The sequence below is a fragment of the Arachis ipaensis genome, chromosome B3 (assembly GCF_059453495.1).
Source record: "Arachis ipaensis isolate K30076 ecotype BB chromosome B3, ASM5945349v1, whole genome shotgun sequence".
NCBI lineage: Eukaryota > Viridiplantae > Streptophyta > Magnoliopsida > Fabales > Fabaceae > Arachis > Arachis ipaensis.
Window position 1 is genome coordinate 133,434,179 of NC_142438.1, and position 20,743 is coordinate 133,454,921.

Below are 20,743 nucleotides of genomic sequence, written 5' to 3' on the forward strand. Positions count from 1 at the left end.
AGCCAAAAGAAAAAATGGTTCATGAATCAACCAGATGCACAATTCTATGTAATTCGAATTAGAGTAATTCGAATCACATTGATTCAAATTACACACATGCACACACCCACTAATTCGAATCAGGGTGATTCGAATTACACACACACGCTGCACTTAGTAATTCGAATTATGTTGTTTTGAATTATACATGGCCAGAGGTGTATAAATATGGTGTGAACGCAAATTGATCTCATTAGAGTGGCAAAATGGCTAGTGAGGAGAGTTTTATAGTGTTGGTACATCACGGAGGATCAATTAAGAGAAAAACACGATCTGGTGTGAAGTTCACTGATAAGGATCCCCTCAGTATATTTATCAGGCCTACGACGAGCTATGACGACTTTGTGAATTCTATACTACAGAAACTTGGTCTGCAAGGCGTGAAACTGGTTCAGAAGTTATTCCATCGCATTTCGATCTCAGTGCTGCAAGAAATTGTGAAGTATGATTGTTTCACCATAGGAAGTGATAAGGATTTATAGGTCCTGTTTCATTGTCGTCGGCAGTTTCCAGAGGTCAGGACACCTGAGCTGTTGGCGAAGTTGGTTGATGTGGTATCTAGCTCCGGGGGTTCAAACCGGAATACCCACACTACAGGCACGGTAGCCGGTTCTAGCTCGAGACTTGTTGGTGTAGCTTCGTCCATCCCTGTGAATGAACCTCCAGATGAACCAGTCGCCTCCCCATCGTTCGCTGTTGATCTGAACTGTAATGGAGGCGGAGAGGTGGGTATCGTGGATAGGATGCCGGCTTGTTTACAGCATGCGGCACCGGCTGGTATGGTCGATGCATTGCTGGATGATGTTGACGATGATGATGTGGAGCCGGATCTCATTGCTGATGATAGTGGGGATGAGATTGCAGGGAGTAATCCGGCTGGGGCTGGTGGTGGTTCTAGTTCTGGGACACAGCAATACCCTCCGCATTTTTTATCGTTGGACTTGGATGCCATGAGACAGGAGGGGGTTCTTGGGGAGCCTATTGGATTTGGTGCTAGAGATGCCCAGGGGATTGGTGGTGTTACAGAGTTTCAGGTTGGTCAGTAGTTTCAGGATAAAAATGAGGTTGTGTTAAGTGTGAAGACCTATAGCATCCGACGCTGGGTACAGTACAAGGTGGTAGAGTCCGACTATCGCCGTTATGTAGGGAAGTGTTATGGACTATCATGTGATCTCGGCCTTCATCATGCCAATGGTTAGAGCTGATGCATCCGTCAGCATCAAGGTTCTACTGAATGCGACGGCAGCACACTTTGGGTTCAGGCCGACTTATAGGAGGATTTGGTTGGCGAAGCAAAAGGCCGCCGCCCATATCTACGGTGATTGAGATGAGTCATACAATGAGCTGCCACGGTGGATGTTAGGAGTTCAGTTGACGATGCCTGGTAGTGTTGCAGTGCTGAGGACGAGTCCAGTTCGAGTGGGGGGCAGGTCGATGACTCGAAGCATATTTTTACCGGCTTTTCTGGATGTTTCCACCATGTATTAAGACATTCCGGCACTGCAAGCCATTGGTGAGTGTTGACGGGACCCACTTGTATGGTAAGTATGGAGTACGTTGCTCGTCGCGATTGCACAGGACGGGAACTCCAACATCCTACCTGTTGCATTTGCACTCGTGGAGGGGGAGAATGCGGAGTCCTGGTCCTTCTTTCTATCCCATCTCCGGCAGCACGTGACCCCACAACCGGGTTTCCTGGTTATATCAGATAGGCACAACGGGATCAAGGCTGCACTTGAGGCTCCCGATGGAGGATGGCTACCTCCTGCTGCATACCGTGCATTCTGTATTCGGCACGTGGCAGAAAATTTCGCCCTCACATTCAAGCGCAAGAACGCAAGGAGGCTTCTTGTGAATGCAACATATGCCAAGACTGAGGTCGAATTTGATTACTGGTTTGATATTCTGCGGTCTGAAGACCCTGCCATGTGTGATTGAGCGAACAGGATTGAGTATTCATTGTGGACTCAGCATCGGGATGAGGGCAGGAGATTCAGACACATGACGACAAATACCATTAACAAATGCATCAACAAGACCACTAACAAATCTACTAACAAATCCACACACAAATCCACTAACAAAATCACTAACAAAACTACTAACAAACCTACTAGCAATCCCACCACTAAAACCGCTAACAAAACCACTGACAAATACCACTAACAAAACTACTAACAAAATCACCAACAAAACCATCAACATAACCACCAACAAAACCACTAATAAAACCACTAACAAAATCATCACCAAAACTAGTCACAACACTACTAGCAAAACCATTAGCAAAACCACAAACAAAACCACAAGCAAATCCACATGCACAACCACTAAATAAACCATCCTAAAACCACTAACAAAATAACTAAGATAACAACTACCCATGCCATTTACAAAACCGCTAGTAAAACCGCTTACCAAACCACATACAAAATCACTAACGAAACTTATACTATCATTCACATACAATGTTACCAACATCATTTACTATCAAAACCACTAACATAACATATATAAACAAACAAATAAGTTAGTTAATCCTACTTTTAACAAAAAGATTTCGTACTAACCTCTTCGTTGATGACACCGGCTATATGGGATACTTCATCCAAACGATAAAGTCTGTCTGGATTATCCCTCATCGGCTGAATATCCTGCTCAAGCCTTTGTTGGAGTCGTTTTGGATCGTTTTCTCTGGGATTTGGTGGGGTATGTTATTGAAAAAGTGGTTTGAATGAGGTTGGTTCGAACTACTTTTATAGCCGAATCTGGAGTAACTCGAACACACTAATTCAAATTACTACTTGCACCAAAAATTGAGTAATTCGAATATGGCCAATTTGAATTACTAAGTGCAGTGCGTGTGTGTGTAATTCGAATCAGGTTGATTCAAATTAGTGGGTGTGTGCGTGCACTGATTCGAATTACATAGAGTTGAAGTTTGAATGACCCTAATTCGAATTACATAGAATTGTGCATCTGGTTGATTCATGAACCATTTTTTCTTTTGGCTGATTGGTCCAATTTTGAACTCCCATTAGCTTATTTCAGTGATTTGTCCTTAAAAATAGTTACCTAATTCAATTTTTTCTTATTCCTCAAGTTCTTTCTTTAAATCATGCATCTTCTCTTGAGTCCTCAACCAATTTTGTGAGCAAATTAGGCTCAACAATAGAAGGACTTAAAGAGCTTTTAAATTAGTCAAGCACACGACCACTAGACTAAACGCTACTAAGTGCCCTATTGGATTTATGTTTTACCTCTTTTGGAGGCTTACCAGTAGTTCCAGCAGCTTCGGTCTGTGTTTGTGCATTAGATTCTGATGAAGGATTTGAGGTAAGCAATTGTGGAGGAACTGGACTTTGCGATGTTCCAAAAATACCATTGTCAATGACCGTGGGAGTAGCTGCACTTAGAGAGAAAGTGCTTCCAACAACAGTGTCGCTGACAGTGTTAGTTTTTCCCATTTTTGAAGCAGCGAAACATATAACAGAACCATCAACTACACAGAATTTTTATACATTTTAGTATTTCACAATAACTCATAAATAGACAGTAAAAATTGAGCAAAAAAATTATCAACCAGAACTAAAAATTCATAATTTCAACAAAAAAATAAACAGCTAGTAAAAATTGAATAAAAAAATATCAACAAGAACTAAGAATTTAGAATTTTAACAAAAAATTTAAACAGACAAAAAATATTGAACAAAAAAATTATCAACAAAAATAAAATTTGAACAGAAAAATTAACACTTACCTAATCGGAGAAGACGACCACCACAGACGGAGGTGACGGCATTGTTGACGAGTAGATCACGCCACATACATTGACGCACGTTGGATGAAGCACCCTGCTGGAGACGACGACGCTGATGAAAGATGAAGACGCTGCCGGAGAAGATGACGCTGACGGAGAAGACGACGCTGCCGCTACCAGAGAAGACGATGGAGAAAACGATGCTGAAGGTCACGAAGATGATGATGCTGACAGAGACAACACTGATGGAAACGCCGACAGAGAGAAAGCTATTGTGAGGAAGCTGCTACCGTTTTGGTTGAGTAAGTAACGGTGAGGTGGTCAGGAAGCTGTGCTAGGGTTCATACCATGGGTGATTGTCACTACAATGTGTTTAGGTTAGGATTATTAGGTTAGAATCAGTAAAATGCATTTATATATTTTAAATTTATATTTTGTTAATTTAATTAATAAAGGTTCGGGTTTACATGTTGGTTCGGGATCTGCACCTCATAACCGTTACTCGGACCAATTATTAGATAATGTCATCAGTTCGGTTCAGGTTGTACCTGATTACCCATTGATTTCAAAACCAATTTAACATGTACCATGCATAAATCGCTGCTAGATATAGCGCGCGGTTTATGAGGAAACGTAATCCCTGGCACCTGTAGCAGATTATGTATAGGTGGATTATTTGTACATTATTGTTATTCAAATCTCTCAGATAGGTCAAGGTAGAGTGGTTAAAAAGGTCTTAAATTAATCTATTATTAAAAAAATCTAAAAAAAATATGAAATTTAATAATTAGACCTGTATCAATATTTTTTGGCAAGATTAAAAATAGTTATAATATAATTAATATTTGACCGCTTAAATAATAATATAATTATTTATCAAATAAGAAAAAAAAACCATTAAACTAAGAATCGAAGGTGGTGTTGCATTATTTGACTTTCTTTTACTTTTTTATTTATGACTAATTATATGGTACTTATGAATTGGTATCTAAATTTTGTCTAACTTTTTTTTATAGCAAATTTTAAATTTTGAAAATTTATTTACTTTTATATTTTTAAATTAATATTAATTTTTAATTTTTTTTAGCAAATTAGACACTACTTTTTAAGTACAACAGGTCAATAGCAATCACCGTTTATTTGAAAAATAAAGAGTACAATACTCTTTTATTCTAGACAATAATAAGAGTATAATATTCAACTGTTTGTTTTTAAAAAAATAATTCATTTTTAAAAATTGTCTTCAAAAATATGTTATTTTAAAATTTAATTTATTCAAATAATTTATTCTTACAAAAAATTATTGTGATAAAATTTAAAAATTTTATTTTTATTCTAGAAGCAACAATAAATATGTATAAAAAATATATTTAAAATTATTTTTTTAAAATATTAAAAATTATATATATTACCTTTTGAGAGTATTTAAGGAAAGAATTTAACTCTGTATGTTCTGAGAATATAAAAAAAGTTTACAACTATAATCAATCGTAGATGTTACTTGATAAGAAGACTCCCACTCACCTTAACTTACTATGCAGCTTATGTAGATAAGTATAACTCTCATACCTGCACAATTGGTGTGACTAAATTATGTATATTAGTTAGTTAGAATAGTCTAATTAGTAACTCCTCACTAGTATATAAGAGACTGTATCCCCATTTGTATAGTTTTGAGATCTTTCACTATAGTTGAGTAATTTTCAATTCCATTTCTTCTCCCAAATCTTTTTCTCTGTTTTGTGCTCAGTGCTTCACTGACCACACTTCAACATGGTGCGGTGAGCGTGGAGCTTGCTGAGGGCACCTGAGATTGGGATCGAAGGAGAAACTCAATGTTTTATGCTTGAACATCACAAACGCAAGTTCTGAAAACGCAAAGCGTGCAGTGAATGGATCCAGTTCGCGACACTGCAGGAACGAATCCGCAAGCGTGATCGCCATTGGAGAACCTTGATCTGCATGAAATTTCTGTATTTTTGAGTCAGCTTTCTGCTATTCACGCTCACGTGAGTCGGAATGGTGGAGGATTCAATTAGGATCCTTCGAATCACTTCTTCTTGCATCCGTCTGAAAATCCAGGTATCGCTATTACAAATGTCATTTTTAATGAAAAGAATTATGGAGATTGGAGTAGATCTATGGTTAGGGCTCTGAAATCTAAGAATAAGATCAAATTCATTGATGGTAGTTTACCTAGACCTGAGATACACGATCCTACCTATGAAGCTTGGGAGCGTTGCAATACTTATGTAGTTGCATGGTTAAACCTTAGCCTGAATTCTGATATTGCTCAAAGTGTAAGTTGGAAAAATGTGGCATTAGACCTCTGGGATGAATTGAAGCATAGGTACTATCAGGGGGATAAATTTTGAGTAGCCAAATTACAGGAAGAGTTGTATGTTCTCAAACAGGGAGATATGAATGTGACTGCATATTTCACTGAATTGAAGAAAATGTGGGAGGAATTAGACAGTTTCAGAACAATTCCCTCATGTAGTTGTGGAAGAGATTGCAGTTGTGGATTAGGTGTTGTAAGAAATTTCAGAACGGAAGATCAAGTAACACGATTTCTTAGAGGACTGAATGAACAATATGTTGGAGTAAGGTCTCAGGTCATGCTTATGGATCCGCTTCCAAGTCTGAATACTATTTTCTCACTTCTCACACAACAAGAAAGGCAATTCCAGAGCTTTGATTTTACATCAGATAATAAACTCATTGCTGCATACAGAAAATGGAATTCTTCACCAAATATCATGTGTTGAAACCCCTCAACAAAATGGCATTATTGAGCGAAAACATCAACACTTGTTGGCTGTCACTCATAGCTTGATTTTTCAGTCTGATATACCCAAATGTTTTTGGAACTTTGCTCTTTTTGCATGCAGTTTACATCGTCAATCGAATTTCAAGCACCTTCTTGCAAAACAAGTCTCCATTTCAGCTTCTTTACCAAACATTCCCTGATCCTTCAGATTTAAAAATATTTGGATGTCTAGCCTATGCTTGCACTATAACAGCTGGAAGACATAAGCTAGACCCAAGGGCTCGCAAATCTGTATTTCTGGGATTTAAGGAGGGTGTTAAAGGATTCGTATTGATGAATTTAAAAACAAGACAGATTTTCATTTCCAGAAATGTATATTTTTATGAAGATCACTTTTCCTTCCACACACAAGCAACCTCAAGCACCTTTTCACAAAATTCTGCATCAGTGGGTTACAACCCACATTATGACCCTTTCTCTTATGACCTATTTCCACATACTGTACCTCATACACAGTTAACACCTTCACACACTGCACAAAATAAAAATTTAAATTCACAAATTAATTCTTCGCATACTAATGAAAGTGCTGAGGCAGCCTCTACTTCCCTTCATCATGGTTCTGAACCTATTCTGCAAAGGAGGTCCACAAGAATCAGGAGTCGCCCTTCATATCTTCAAGATTATCAGTGCCTAAATGTCACTTCCAACCTTGGCCATTCTACACAGTCTCAGTGTAAGTATCCCCTATCAAACTTTATGTCATATGATAAACTTTCATCATCACATAGAGCATTTTCAATTGCATTGTCCACAAACACTAAACCCAATCACTATGAAGAGGCAATCTCTCAACCTTGTTGGAAAAAGGCTATCCAATCTGAACTTGATTCTCTAAATAAAAGCAAAATCTGGAAGCTCACTACTCTACCAGTTGGTAAGAAGGCCATAGGGTGCAGGTGGGGTTTTAAGGTCAAATACAACCCTGATAGTAGTATTGAGAGACATAAAGCACGCCTAGTGGCAAAGGGATATACCCAAGTTCCTGGCATTGACTATCGAGACACCTTCAGTCCAGTTCTCAAGCTAACAAGCCTTCGCATTGTTCTCGCTTTGGCAGCAGCTAATAACTGGTTTTTGAAACAAATAGATGTGAACACTGCATTCCTTCATGGAGACTTAGATGAAGAAGTCTACATGACACCTCCACCAGAGCTCTGTGTTGATAAGGGTCAAGTTTACAAACTGAAAAAGTCATTGTACGGCCTGAAGCAAGCTAGCAGGTAGTGGAACAATAAACTCAAGTCCGTCCTAATTGAGCTTGGATACAGACAATGTCGATCCAACTACAGCCTATTCACCAAGCATTCTGATCATGATTTCACAGCAATATCAGTCTATGTGGATGATTTAGTGTTGGCTGGGAATGATATGGTTGAAATTGACAACATCAAAAGAGTGTTGGATGATCGATTTCGCATAAAGGACATTGGGGACCTAAAATTTTTCCTTGGATTTGAGGTGGCCCGATCAAACAAGGGAATTGCATTATATCAAAGGAAACATGTAGTTAATATGCTCAAAGATTTTGGGTTTATTGATCATAAACCAGTCTCCACCCCCATGAATTACAGTGCCAAGTTGGGACAGGATAGTGGCACATTACTTGCAGATGTTACAGGATATCGCAAATTAGTTGGGAAGCTGCTATACTTGACAAATACTCGTCCAGACATTAGTTTTGCAATCAGTAGACTTAGTCAGTTTCTTGACAAACCCACCAACGCTCATCTTCATGCAGCTCATAGGATTTTAAGATACCTAAAGTCTGCTCCTGCACAGGGGCTCTTCTTCCCTACCTCCTCTGACCTGTGCATCACTGGCTTCTCAGATTCGGACTGGACTGCTTGTCCGGATACCAGGCGTTCTACTTCAGCCTACTGTTTCTATCTTGGATCATCTTTGATCTCTTGGAAGAGCAAAAAGCAATGTACTGTTTCATGTAGTTCATCAGAAGTCGAGTATCGTGCATTGGCTGCAGCAACCAAGGAAGCTATTTGGCTGGGGTATCTCCTGAAGGATCTGGGCATGCCACTGACAAAGCCGATTAGTATTTTCTGTAATAGTCAATCGGCTATTCATATCGCTTCGAATCCTGTGTTCCATGAAAGGACCAAGCATATAGAAGTCGATTGCCATGCAGTTAGAGACAAGTTCATGGAGGGATACATCCATTTGCTGCCAATTTCTACCACTGATCAAGTTGCTGACCTCCTCACTAAGCCTCTGCCTCCAGCAACATTCTCCACCCTTCATCGCAAGTTAAGATTGTTAGACATCTACACTCCCAACTTGAAGGAGGGTGTTACTTGATAAGAAGACTCCCACTCACCTTAACTTACTATGCAGCTTATGTAGATAAGTATAACTCTCATACCTGCACAATTGATGTGACTAAATTATGCATATTAGTTAGTTAGAATAGTCTAATTAGTAACTCCTCACTAGTATATAAGAGACTGTATTCCCATTTGTATAGTTTTGAGATCTTTCACTGTAGTTGAGTAATTTTCAATTCCATTTCTTCTCCCAAATCTCTTTCTCTGTTTTGTGCTCAGTGCTTCACCGACCACACTTCAACAGTAGATAATCGTATATAAAAATAGATAAGTTTAATTGAATAATAGTAAAAATCTTAAATTTTTATTTATTAAAAAGTATGTAAAATTTAAGTAAAGCTTTGTTTTGCTCGCTTTCTATGACATGCTTATTTCAAGTTCAATTTCATCCTGTTATTCACTTTATTCCATGCATTATTATTACAGAAATAAAAATAATCTCTACTAGTATATAATCCGCTACAAAATGCAAAGGATTATGCTATTCATTATTTTCTCATAAATCGCTATACCCAGTAACAGTTTATGCATGGTACACCTTCTAACGGCTTCTATTTTGCGTTCTTCTGCATCGGATAACGTGCAAATTAAAAATTGTTACACCTTGTAGCGATTTTCATAAAATTTAAAAATTACAAATACGTGTTTTAAAAAGTTATAATTTAATAAATTTAAATTTTAATTATTTTATTTAGGTAAGTTACCTAAAATAGTGATATGGTAAAAATAACATTATTTGACAATGTTTGTACAGAAAGATGAAAAGGGATGGCATGTATTGACCTGCATGGAATGGCAAATTGGGTACAGTGCTTTGGTTGCGCAGTTGCACACATTACTATTGGAAAAGCCATAAACTACACACTTTTGAGAGGGCAAAAAGGTCACATTTGTGAATTCCATCACTTTTAATTATTTTAAGTGCAAAACCATGACCATAGTAACCAATCCCGTTAGTAATGAAAAGGGTGAGGTCTTTATCAGAGACTATGAATGGCCGAGGACCCAAAACACACAGAGACCCTCCTAGTTTATGGCCCTAGCCTAGCTACCTAGGTGTGGGTCACACCACACCACTTAGACCTTAGTGCACAATTGGTTAAAGCCATGACCCATGCTTTTTATCCTTTTCTGGAAACACTTCTCACTCCACGCCCTTTTTCGTGTGTGTATTTCAACTCTCTACACCCAATAATATTAATGCTGAGTTTTGATTTTGAAAATAAAATAAAATAAAATAAAATATTAATAACAAAATATAAAAATATAAAAATAAATATTTTTATATTTTATTTAATAATAAATTAAAATAAATTATAAAAAATAATTTATTTATTATTAAAAAAATTTAAAAATATAATAATATTATAAAAATTTGATAAAAATAATAAAAAAATAAATTTATTTTTTTGTTAATATCTTTATACCTTTTTGTCAAAAAAATATAAAATATATTAATTTAATATCTATAGATATTATCAATATCTTATTTACAAAATATGATTTTATATCTCTGTATTTTTATTTTAATATTCTATATTTGTAAATAAATACAGTCTAAATTTACATTAAAATTAATTACAAAAATTAATTATATATAACTTAATTTATTTTTAATATATATTTTATACTGACAATTAAATTTATAACTAATTTTAATGTACACCTAATATAATTACTCTTTTTTTTTTCTTTTCGTGGTAAAATATTTTTTTAGTAAAATAATGTTTTAGCCTTTACTATTTAAACTAAATTCTAATTTTATTTTTGACGTTCGAAATGTTATATTTTTTTATCTCAAAATTTTTATTTTGTCATATTTTTATTTTTTAGTCAAAACTATTTTTTTAAAAAAGTGTTATTTTTTATATTATTATCCTTTTTTATATTATTCTATTATTTTGATTCTTAAATCACTACAATATTACCATGCGACTACCACTACTATAATTATGATTTTTTCCGCCGCCTAAAAGAATACGGTAATGAAAGAAAGGACATTTAAAAAAAAATTTTTGACCAAAAGATTAAAATAAATAAAATAAAATATTTAAAATAAAAATGTGATATTTCAAATATTAAGAACAAAATTAAAATTTAAATATTTAATCAAAATGTTGTGAATTAAAATAATATCTTATTCTTTAAATATTACTTTATTAATTACTGGAAAGATGAGTTTATTTGGTATTTGTGTGATGAATTTACCTAGATCTCATCCAATAATATTTAGATTCAATTTCTAAAAGAATTATAGTCCTACTAATTTTACCTACTATTCTAATTAAATTTTAATATATTTTATAAAGAAATTAAGTTTCTATATTTCTCTCGTCAAGCTTAAAGAAATTAATTATGGATTTTTGTTTCTATTTGTATTGAAATTATAAGCTTTTTTTTCTATTACACTCTCTTTCCACATTTATATTTTGATAAATTTTACTAAATATTTTTTTAGGAGTGCTAGGAAGACAGCAGAATTTGTGATGTTTAACCATTAATTAGCCATCATCAATATTTTCAATGGTGTGAGATGACATCTAATGGTGTAGGATTAATCATTTTCTTTTTTATGGTTAAGTGCTAGCCAGATTTCAACAAAAGTGCTGGCCCCCTAGACTTTCTCATATTTTTTAAAATAACATATAATTTTATTCTTTATAATATATTTTAATTTATAATTGGTTAATATTTTGAGTAATTCTTCACATCCAAACAATTTTACATCCAAATGATTTGAGTTAAGCGTTTCTTTTTCCCGTTTTCTTCCTCCATCGCGCTTCTTCTTCTTCAATCCGGATGGATGCTACGTCTTCTTTTTCTTCTCCTCCTTTTTTATTATTTTTCAATTTTTTATCGTCGTTACCAACACTTCTTAATACGTTGAGGTCCTTTAACTTTATAAAAATAAGATATACAGGTCCTTCTGTCACACTTTTAAGGACCTATTTATCTAAGTGAAAACAATAAATCTAACTAAGACAGCGACTTCTATGTCTTACTTTTATAAAGTTCAGAACCTCAATGTAATAAAAAAAATTTAAAACAAAAATATTTGATACAAAATTTTTTAAAAATCTATTTAAATATATACTCTAAAAAATAATAAATTCTAATAGCCCTATCATTTCTTTTAGTATATATATTGATACACTAAATCAGGAAAAAGTATAGGTATTGGTTGTTTGTGGCTTTTAAGTTGTATAATTATAATTTTCCCTTTCTATCCCCACAACCATAGCCTTTGGTAGCTCCTTCTCCACTACTGTAACGGTTTAATGGTTTATATAAAGCTATCATGAATTTTTTTCTTCGCTGGTAAAAATATTGGTTATATCAAGCTTTTAATCATTATTATCCTTGGTTGGTGTATGTAAAGAATGGATGGGAATGAAGAAAATAAAAGTTACTGAGCCATGTTATTGGTTATGTTTTCCATGATGGATTCTCATCAAAAGGGATGCGACCAATGCGTTAGATTCAATTATTATTGCAGAGATATAGGCAACATGATGAAACCTTTCGTTCAAAGTATCTTAAGAGGTCTTCATTTTTATGTTAAAGATATCATCGCTTTCAACAAATCACTAAAGCTCATACCATTATCACTTCCTATCTGATCATGCTTTTCTTACTATTTCAAGTTTCAACAACAATTCGATTATTAGTTTTCGCTTTCTTTCTTTCTTGCGCGATCTATTTTAATAATTGGATTTTAATGTGTACAATATATTACATATGTTTAGAATTCGAAGAATACTGGATAAACAATTGATTTTCATGATTATATGATGGATAATATATTAATATTATAAAAAGAATAATAAAAAAATGTGTACTTATTTGATCTTGTAACGTTAGAGATCATAATACACGCATCTCTTATTTTTATATAATTATAAAAATTAAAGCTGATTGTTTAGCATACATTGTGAAATTTGGCAAATGGGTTTCAGGCTTTTACTTTCATGATTAACCCTGAATAATTCTAACTCTCTTACCTACCATGCATGTGATGAGGCAAAAGCCAAGTGAAAAAGTGCAGAGGGATCCAGAGGAAGTCATGTTCGAGCTCAACACATGAGATTCAAAGCTATAGCCTACTTTTGTTCAGGTTAGGATAACAATGCCATATCTTTCTTAAAAAAAATTGTTAGTTAAACACTAAATGAATTAAAAGTCGGTTTCTCTAGGAAACCAATTAGGAGTGAAGACAACTTCAGCCAACAGAGCTAATTAGTAAAAAATAAATTTGTTACAAAAAAAAATTTTCGTTATCTTAATTTTTTGAATTTCAAAATCAAAGTTAAAAGAAGATTGATTTACTTGTCTTATATTGTAGTTGATTTTTAAGACTTTTTTCATTAAAAATAACAATTTCGATATGTTATTAACAGTATTTCTGTCAATTTCTGCTAATTTTTGTTTATGATTGTGTTTAATAGAAGTGTCTTTGCGGATGTGTCTAATAAAAATGTCTTTTTTTATAGCTGTATTTAATGAAAGTGTCTTTATAGATGTATTTCCTAGATGTGTCTCCTTATACATGTGTTTAAAATATAATAATTAATTATTGTTGACAATAAGATGGCAAATAGTATATTACTATCCTATAATTTTTCTAAAAATAAATATGTCTCAGATCATATTGTGAAACTTTTAAAAGATAAATGGAAGCTTTATCCATTTAATAACTAAGAAGAGGTTTAAATGATTAGTTAGCACTTAGGAAGATAAATACCTTGTTTTTAAGTTAATTTTTTTGAATTGATTTGTTTTAATTAATTTATTTTAATTATAAAAAAGTACTACTTCTTTGAATTATTCATTTGTTTTAATTAATTTTTTTAATTATTAAAAATTACTACTCCATTTTTATTTCGTTAGTTGTCTTTAAAATTTTAAAAATATATAATTAAAAAACATAATATTTTCTTTGTAAAAGATTGAATATTTCTATCTATGATGATGTTAAATGTACAAGACGTTTTTATAACTAAGTCTAATCAAATTGGTATAAGTCTAATACTAAAAATGCGCACGTTCATCGTCTGGTTTTTTGTCTCTGTGCTCTTCAACATAGAAATTTCATTACCACGTGCAGATAAATTTTGTAAAGAAACACAATTTTTTTACAGACAACACAAATAAAATTAGAACAGTATATAAATTTATAGATATAGCACACAAATTTTTGTACATAGTAAAAAAAATTTTTGGTATAGCACAGATTTTTTTTATGCTATTGACTATTTTGATTGTACACCAAAATTTATGTACTGTGTATCACATATTCTGTGCTTAATATTTTTGTTGAACATATATAAGAGAAAAAGAAAAAAAAATGAAGAAGAAGAAAGAAAAAGAAAAACATGACGATAATTATGATAATGATAATGAAAGAGAATGAGGTAGCAGTTGCGGTGACGACGACGATGGCAGTGGCAATGACAAAGATGACACTGGAGATAAAAGTGCGCATAAGAAGAAAATAACAAAGAAGAAGAAAGAGGAGGAAGAAGAAAAAACACCAACAATACATGCATATAATCGAAAGAAGAAACGCGTGACAAATTTAATTGAAGATTTAATTTAAAAAATATTTGAATGTCTAGTTTTATTATTCTGTTTAAATTTAATTATGTTTTTTTACTTTTGAATTAAATTTAAGGATTTTACTATTTTGTATTTTAATAAGACAAATTTTAGTAGTATACTAATAGAATTTTTTAATTCTAATGTTTCAATACATTAAAAATATAAAATAAAAAAGCTCTTTTCAATAATAACCTTTAAAAATTATTTTTTTAATGTTGCTTTTAGTATGTACTAGCAAGACCCAATTTAAATATGATTTGAATCATAAAGACAAGATTAATGATAAACATTCGATCTCCTTTAAAGCATCTTTTTATACATCAATTAACTATGCTTGCATTGTCCAGTTCATGGAATTTGATGTCCCGAAAAAAATCCTAGACTACAATGACTCGATTTTGGAATAATTATTTCTCTGCTAATCCCTAATCTATATATTATTAACATTTGCATAAAAATTCTCATACTCACCATAAAGTAGAAAAGAGCATCCCCTTTAAATATCCGTGGATAGAAAAACACAAATTCTTTAAACATAGTTAGTACTTAGTAAAAATAAAAAATGGGTTTAACCAAAGTTCTCTAACTTTATCATTATTGTTTCACATAGGAATAATCAAAGTATGATGCACGGCTTCACTTGGTTGTGCTTAATGACGTTATACTTCCAATAGCGTGAGGACATAAAAAAAAAAAAAAATCTTGAATGAGAATTAATAACAATATAAATATAAATATATAGATATAGATGAAGAAGGAAGTTAAGTGCAGTACAAGAAGTGTTTCTCTTTTGTGAGCGTAGCACATATTTGGCTTCCTTGCCATTTATCAGTATGGACACATGATTATACTTAATATCAATAATGTCACACACACTCTTAGCTAGCAGAGCGTACTTTTCTCCCTATGGATTATATCATACTCAAAATAGTATCAACACCTATAAATAGCTAACATTTTTTTGGATTGGACATTACTCATCTTTTAAAAGAAAGTGAAAAATGGTTTCCTGTACATATATATAAATTAAATGAAGCCATCTTCAATTAATTGAAGCATCAACATCAACTCCATTTATTAGTTACATTAGTTATTAGTACTTGTAACTCTTTTTTTTTACTATAATCCTGTGAAATAAATAATTTTGGCTATAAAACAATAAAAACATTAGTCCTGTAGCAGCATGTGAATATGTATATATGACACCAAATCCATATGTAGATACCAAATTTCTGAGAATCACTATAAATTTTGAATGTTGCCTTAACCAAAGTGACTTATACATTCCATATGAATAATAATAGATGGCCCACCAATACAATGAATGCAAGGCTGCATGAATTTGTACTACCATACAATACATACATCACTATTCACTACTACTGAACCAACCCAGCCCCCCCACTACCATTCTCTCTTCAGTTTTCAGTTCAATTTTCAGTCCCTTGTGTTGATGAATACACTTAAATATTCTAAACACTTTTCATTTTATTGCCCAAACAAGAATCTGCACCTTTCATCACACTCCACCGCCTCCATCTGCAAGTCCTGCAAAATATATAAATAAAAAATACAGGCCCACCAACGGGGGGCCATGACACCACAACCCATACGGAGGAGGGCCCATTGGGCTAACCTATCGTCCGTGTCATGCACGCTCCTGATGTTGCGGTGGCAAGGATAGATAAGGAATTAAAGATGTGAGGTCAAAAGTGAACGGGAATAATGATGAGAAGTTAGCACTTACCACTTACCACTGAGCACAATTTTTTTTTTCCCGTCACGTTTTTGCTCGTCAATTGTTTGATGTGCCGCTAACACCTCGCCCGACTCCTAAAAATTATTTCGAAAAGATAATAAGGTTTTCAAAAAAAAATACCTAATTCGATATCTGATATATTCTTTTAGAATTAATTAGTTCCTATGCTAAAAAAAAATAAAATTAACTTTTTTTTGGCATAGGAGTCTCGTTGTCCTTTCAAAATAATTATCAGAAGCGGATTATATTTTTTTTGTTAAGGACCTCGTTATCTTTTGAGATAATTATCGAAAAAAACTCAAAACAGCCCCTGACAATTACATTGACAGACAACGAAGCGCTTAACAAAAAAAATTTAACCCATCCCCTGACAATTATCTCGAAAGGACAACAAGATCCTGTACAAAAAAAAGTCAATATTAATTTTTTTGGCACAGGGATTAATCAGTCTAAAAAAAATTAAAGACCGGGTTGAATTTTTTTTTTTTGGGACCTCGTTATCCTTTAGAAATAATTATCAAGAGTGGGATGATGTATTCACTCTTTCTTTTATTGAAAACACTAACGCAGTTTTTTTTTTTATCAATTTAATTGTAATAAAAAAGTTGTTAGGAAAGAAAAGAAAAGAAAAAAATAAGATGATGGATGGAGAAGAGAAAACCCTCGAGTTTTTCGCGGGTGATTCGTGGGTGTGTGTCAGGCTTTCATCGTACTTTGGTCGTCTCAATATCTACATTATCTAAATCCATCCACTTGGCTCTCCTATTCTATGCTACATTTCTACATAGGTAACTCAGCTCAAACCCATTTCTTGCTTCCAACAATTTCACTATACTATTAAATATTAATTTACACGCTATTTTATTTTTATATAGTATACACTCAATCTTATGGACTACTAATACCACTAATGAACGACACAATCAAAACAGAAAGAAAAAAACCCCAAAAATTTGTTTGGTTTGTTGCCGTTAACCAACAACTGGTATGGTTTGAGGCTGTTACGAAACGTGGCAAGCTGCTTGTGGTGGTAGGTGTGGGCCCGTCTAGAGAGTTGCCAAAAGGAACAAGACCGGTCTTTGTTCCTCATCAGAGTTTGTCGGTTATCATCGCCGACGGTGGGTCTTTTGATCGTACGCCCAGGAACGGCCAAAACTGAAATTAAAAGCATCCCACTCCCCAGACCCACCTCTTCTCTCTCTCTCTCGAATGGAATCCTATTATTATTCACCCTAGTTTTTTTTAGTGAAAAGGAAAAGAAGAGCAAATAAAATATTTGAATATGAATTTAAAATTGGTGAATTCCATATAAACGGGTTTACAAGACATAGATATGGATCATATTTTTTTCGCAAATTGCAAAAAGTAACTTTATTTTATATTATCTTGTACGAGAGATATTTCGCAAGTTAGGAACTGTTTACACATGTTGTTTTCTGAGTTTTTTTTTTTCAAAATCTGTCTCCACAAGAAAAATGTTATTGGTTAACATTTTTTTTTTGTATTTAAGTCAATATTAATCAACTCTTCATTTTTTTTTTACACTAAAAAGTGTTGATTCTCTTACCCTCCTCTTGTTACAAATTGCTTGTTTAAAAATACGTATGACCAATATTTTTTTTTCTTATATTTACCTCATTTGTGTTTGGCTCTTCATTTTTTTTTTCGTTAGAAGTGTTTGACATTTTTCAAATTGAAAATGAAACAGTTCTTCAGTTAGCCCTTGTGGGAAGCACTTAAATGTTGTTATTTTTTACAAAAACATTTGGGTCAACAATCTGATCAGCTTTGATCCAGTTATAATGAAATGTTTTCTTTTTGGATTTTCTGAATTTGAATCTCCTAAACTAAATTTTAGATTTTATTCTGGAGGATAAAATATAATCTTTTACTATTTATTTCATAAATAAAACTAAATAAAAATATAAGAAAGAAAATATTTAAAAGTGAGAGATTATATTTTATCTTTTCATATAAAAATTTAAAATTTAGAGGATCTAATTTTTTTTTTTTAGTCAATTATGAGGCTGAACTTTATGCGGTATTGGACGTTTTATTTATAAGAGCTGAAGAGAGTATTGACCCAAAGAGAGTATTGACCCAAAAACTAAGGCCTGCAAATGTAAACCAGGCCCATAAGCAAAAGCTAGCCCACCAGAGAAATAAGAGACTGTCTGTCCAAAAAAAAAAAATAAGAGACTGCATAGGCTTGTCTTAATGACAAATATGTCTCCTAAATGCATAGTGGAAAAGACAGCATTTAATGTGTGTATAACGTATTGTACAAAAAAAAAGACTCAGAAAGACTGCATCGAACTATCTAAGACTCAAAAACAAAAAATAAATTGTTTTTAAGACTTAATTTGGTAAAATTTTTATTTTTTAAAATAATTTATAAAAAATAATTTTTTAAAAGTTGTAATATTTTTTTTGGTTATTAAAATTATAGCATGTATATTTAATAAATTAAATCAAAAATAATTTTTAATAAATACAAATAATAATAAATATGTTTGATAAAATAATTTTTAAAATTTAAAAATAGTATAATAGATATTAATATAATAATTAAATTTAGATATTAATTAATGAATAAAGTTATATTAGATTTTTTAATTTTGATAAGTATAAGTCAATTTTTAAAAGTTCATTCTTAAATACTTTTAAAAATACTCTTAACTTTTAAAAAATCACAAGCACAAATAAATGAATTTTTTAATTTTCTAAATATAAAATAAAATGCTTTGAAAAATATAAGCAACTCTTTAAAAAATTTTATCAAACAAGTTTATAATTGGCGAAACTGTCGATAGTGGACCATAAAACCGTAGAAAACTTTGGTTTGATATGAATGACATACAAACTTCTTGATCAGGTCACAATCTCATTGCCTTTTTAGGAACTATATTTTGTAATAGGAAAAAAAAAATTACATACATCTCTTTATATATACATGTTTTTATAATATAAAAAATAAATTTCGTATTTCATTTTATTTGTTTTATCATCAAATTTTTTTTTATAATAGAAGAAGAACATGTACAATAAAAGTATACACATACAAGGTAATCCATATAATACCCTTATAAAAAAATAAAAGATCTCCAGATGGTTTATGCATCTAGTCACTCTAAATAATTTGTCATCTACTTGGTGGTAGTTATGTTGATCTCAAACAAGCAACAAAGCCGCTTACGCAATCTCCACATGGCTTACACAATCTGATGGGACCATTGCTTTATTTGACTTACTAGTTGATTTGTTCAGTTACTTATTCTTCTTCCTTCTAGAGTGTGGATCATCTACTTCTACATTTAATACAGATAGCTTTATTTATTTTGATACTACACTCTAAGACTCCTTTAGAAATTTGGAATTGACCACCGTCTCCCCTACCTTAGTCAGATGACCCCACCACTGATGCTACATACTGCACTACTACGTAGTCATAGAATTAGATTCTTTGATTTCCTACACTTACTCTTTCCAAATGTGAATATGTCCATGCAGTTGCCATTCTTGACAATGCATTCTTTTCTCCCTTTATTCCAAAGCTAGATATTTCTGTGACTTTTCTAATATATTAGCAACTATAGTTTGATTAGTTTCCAATAACAGACGGTGCATTAAGCTTGACTGGTTTAACTCCTTAATTCTTTTTTTTTAGAGTAATACTTCAAATTAATTAGGTAATTGGCCGTCTTTGTTCGCTAAAAAAATTAACTAGATCTCCAATCCTCAAAATTTTTAAAAATATTGATGCTGTAATTTTGAGTAGAAAGATTCATCCCCAATTTTGATTACTTGACTTATAATAAAATCTTTAAGCTAAGAAACCTATCTGACTTATAAATTATGAAGGATACCATTATCATAATATAATTGTTTCATATACGTGGTAATTCAGCCTGAAGCAATAAGATCTGCTGTTATATAACATAATGCCATCTCTAATATGATATCTGATTTTGGGAGGCACATATATAAATGCTCCAACATAAATATAATTGTCGTGTGTTCTATTTCTATATATTATTTCGATCACTGTATAATAACTAATTATTCTTACTGATTTAGAATTTTAGAATGGTGAATGCTATGGTGCCTAAAACATGGTGCCTAACTTATTAAAAAAGACAAAGAAATTAAACACCACAATAAAAGGTACCATAGAATTTACCTTTTAGAATATACTTCTTCAAGGATAATATATGTATAGTAGGACAATATTTTACCTCATGATTTTTCTAATATTTATTTATTAATATTTTTAATTAAGAATAAGTTAAAAAAATATATAATTTAATGTAAAATTTTAATCATTATAAAAAGGATTTTGTTAAGTTGACAATAACTTTTGTAAACAATGTAAATAATAGGCTCTAAAATTGGCTAAAAACACACTACACTCTCAAATT

At 32.4% G+C, this 20,743-nt stretch overlaps 1 protein-coding gene across 1 annotated transcript; it reads left to right on the forward strand.

Annotated features, from left to right (window-relative positions):
- The first annotated feature begins 245 nt into the window (after positions 1–245).
- Positions 246–1,977, forward strand: LOC148572506 (uncharacterized). The gene is made up of 3 exons (XM_088507554.1): positions 246–428; positions 546–1,073; positions 1,618–1,977. The coding sequence occupies exons 1-3, from the start codon at positions 246–248 to the stop codon at positions 1,975–1,977; spliced, it is 1,071 nt and encodes a 356-aa protein (XP_088363680.1).
- The last annotated feature ends 18,766 nt before the right edge of the window (positions 1,978–20,743 follow it).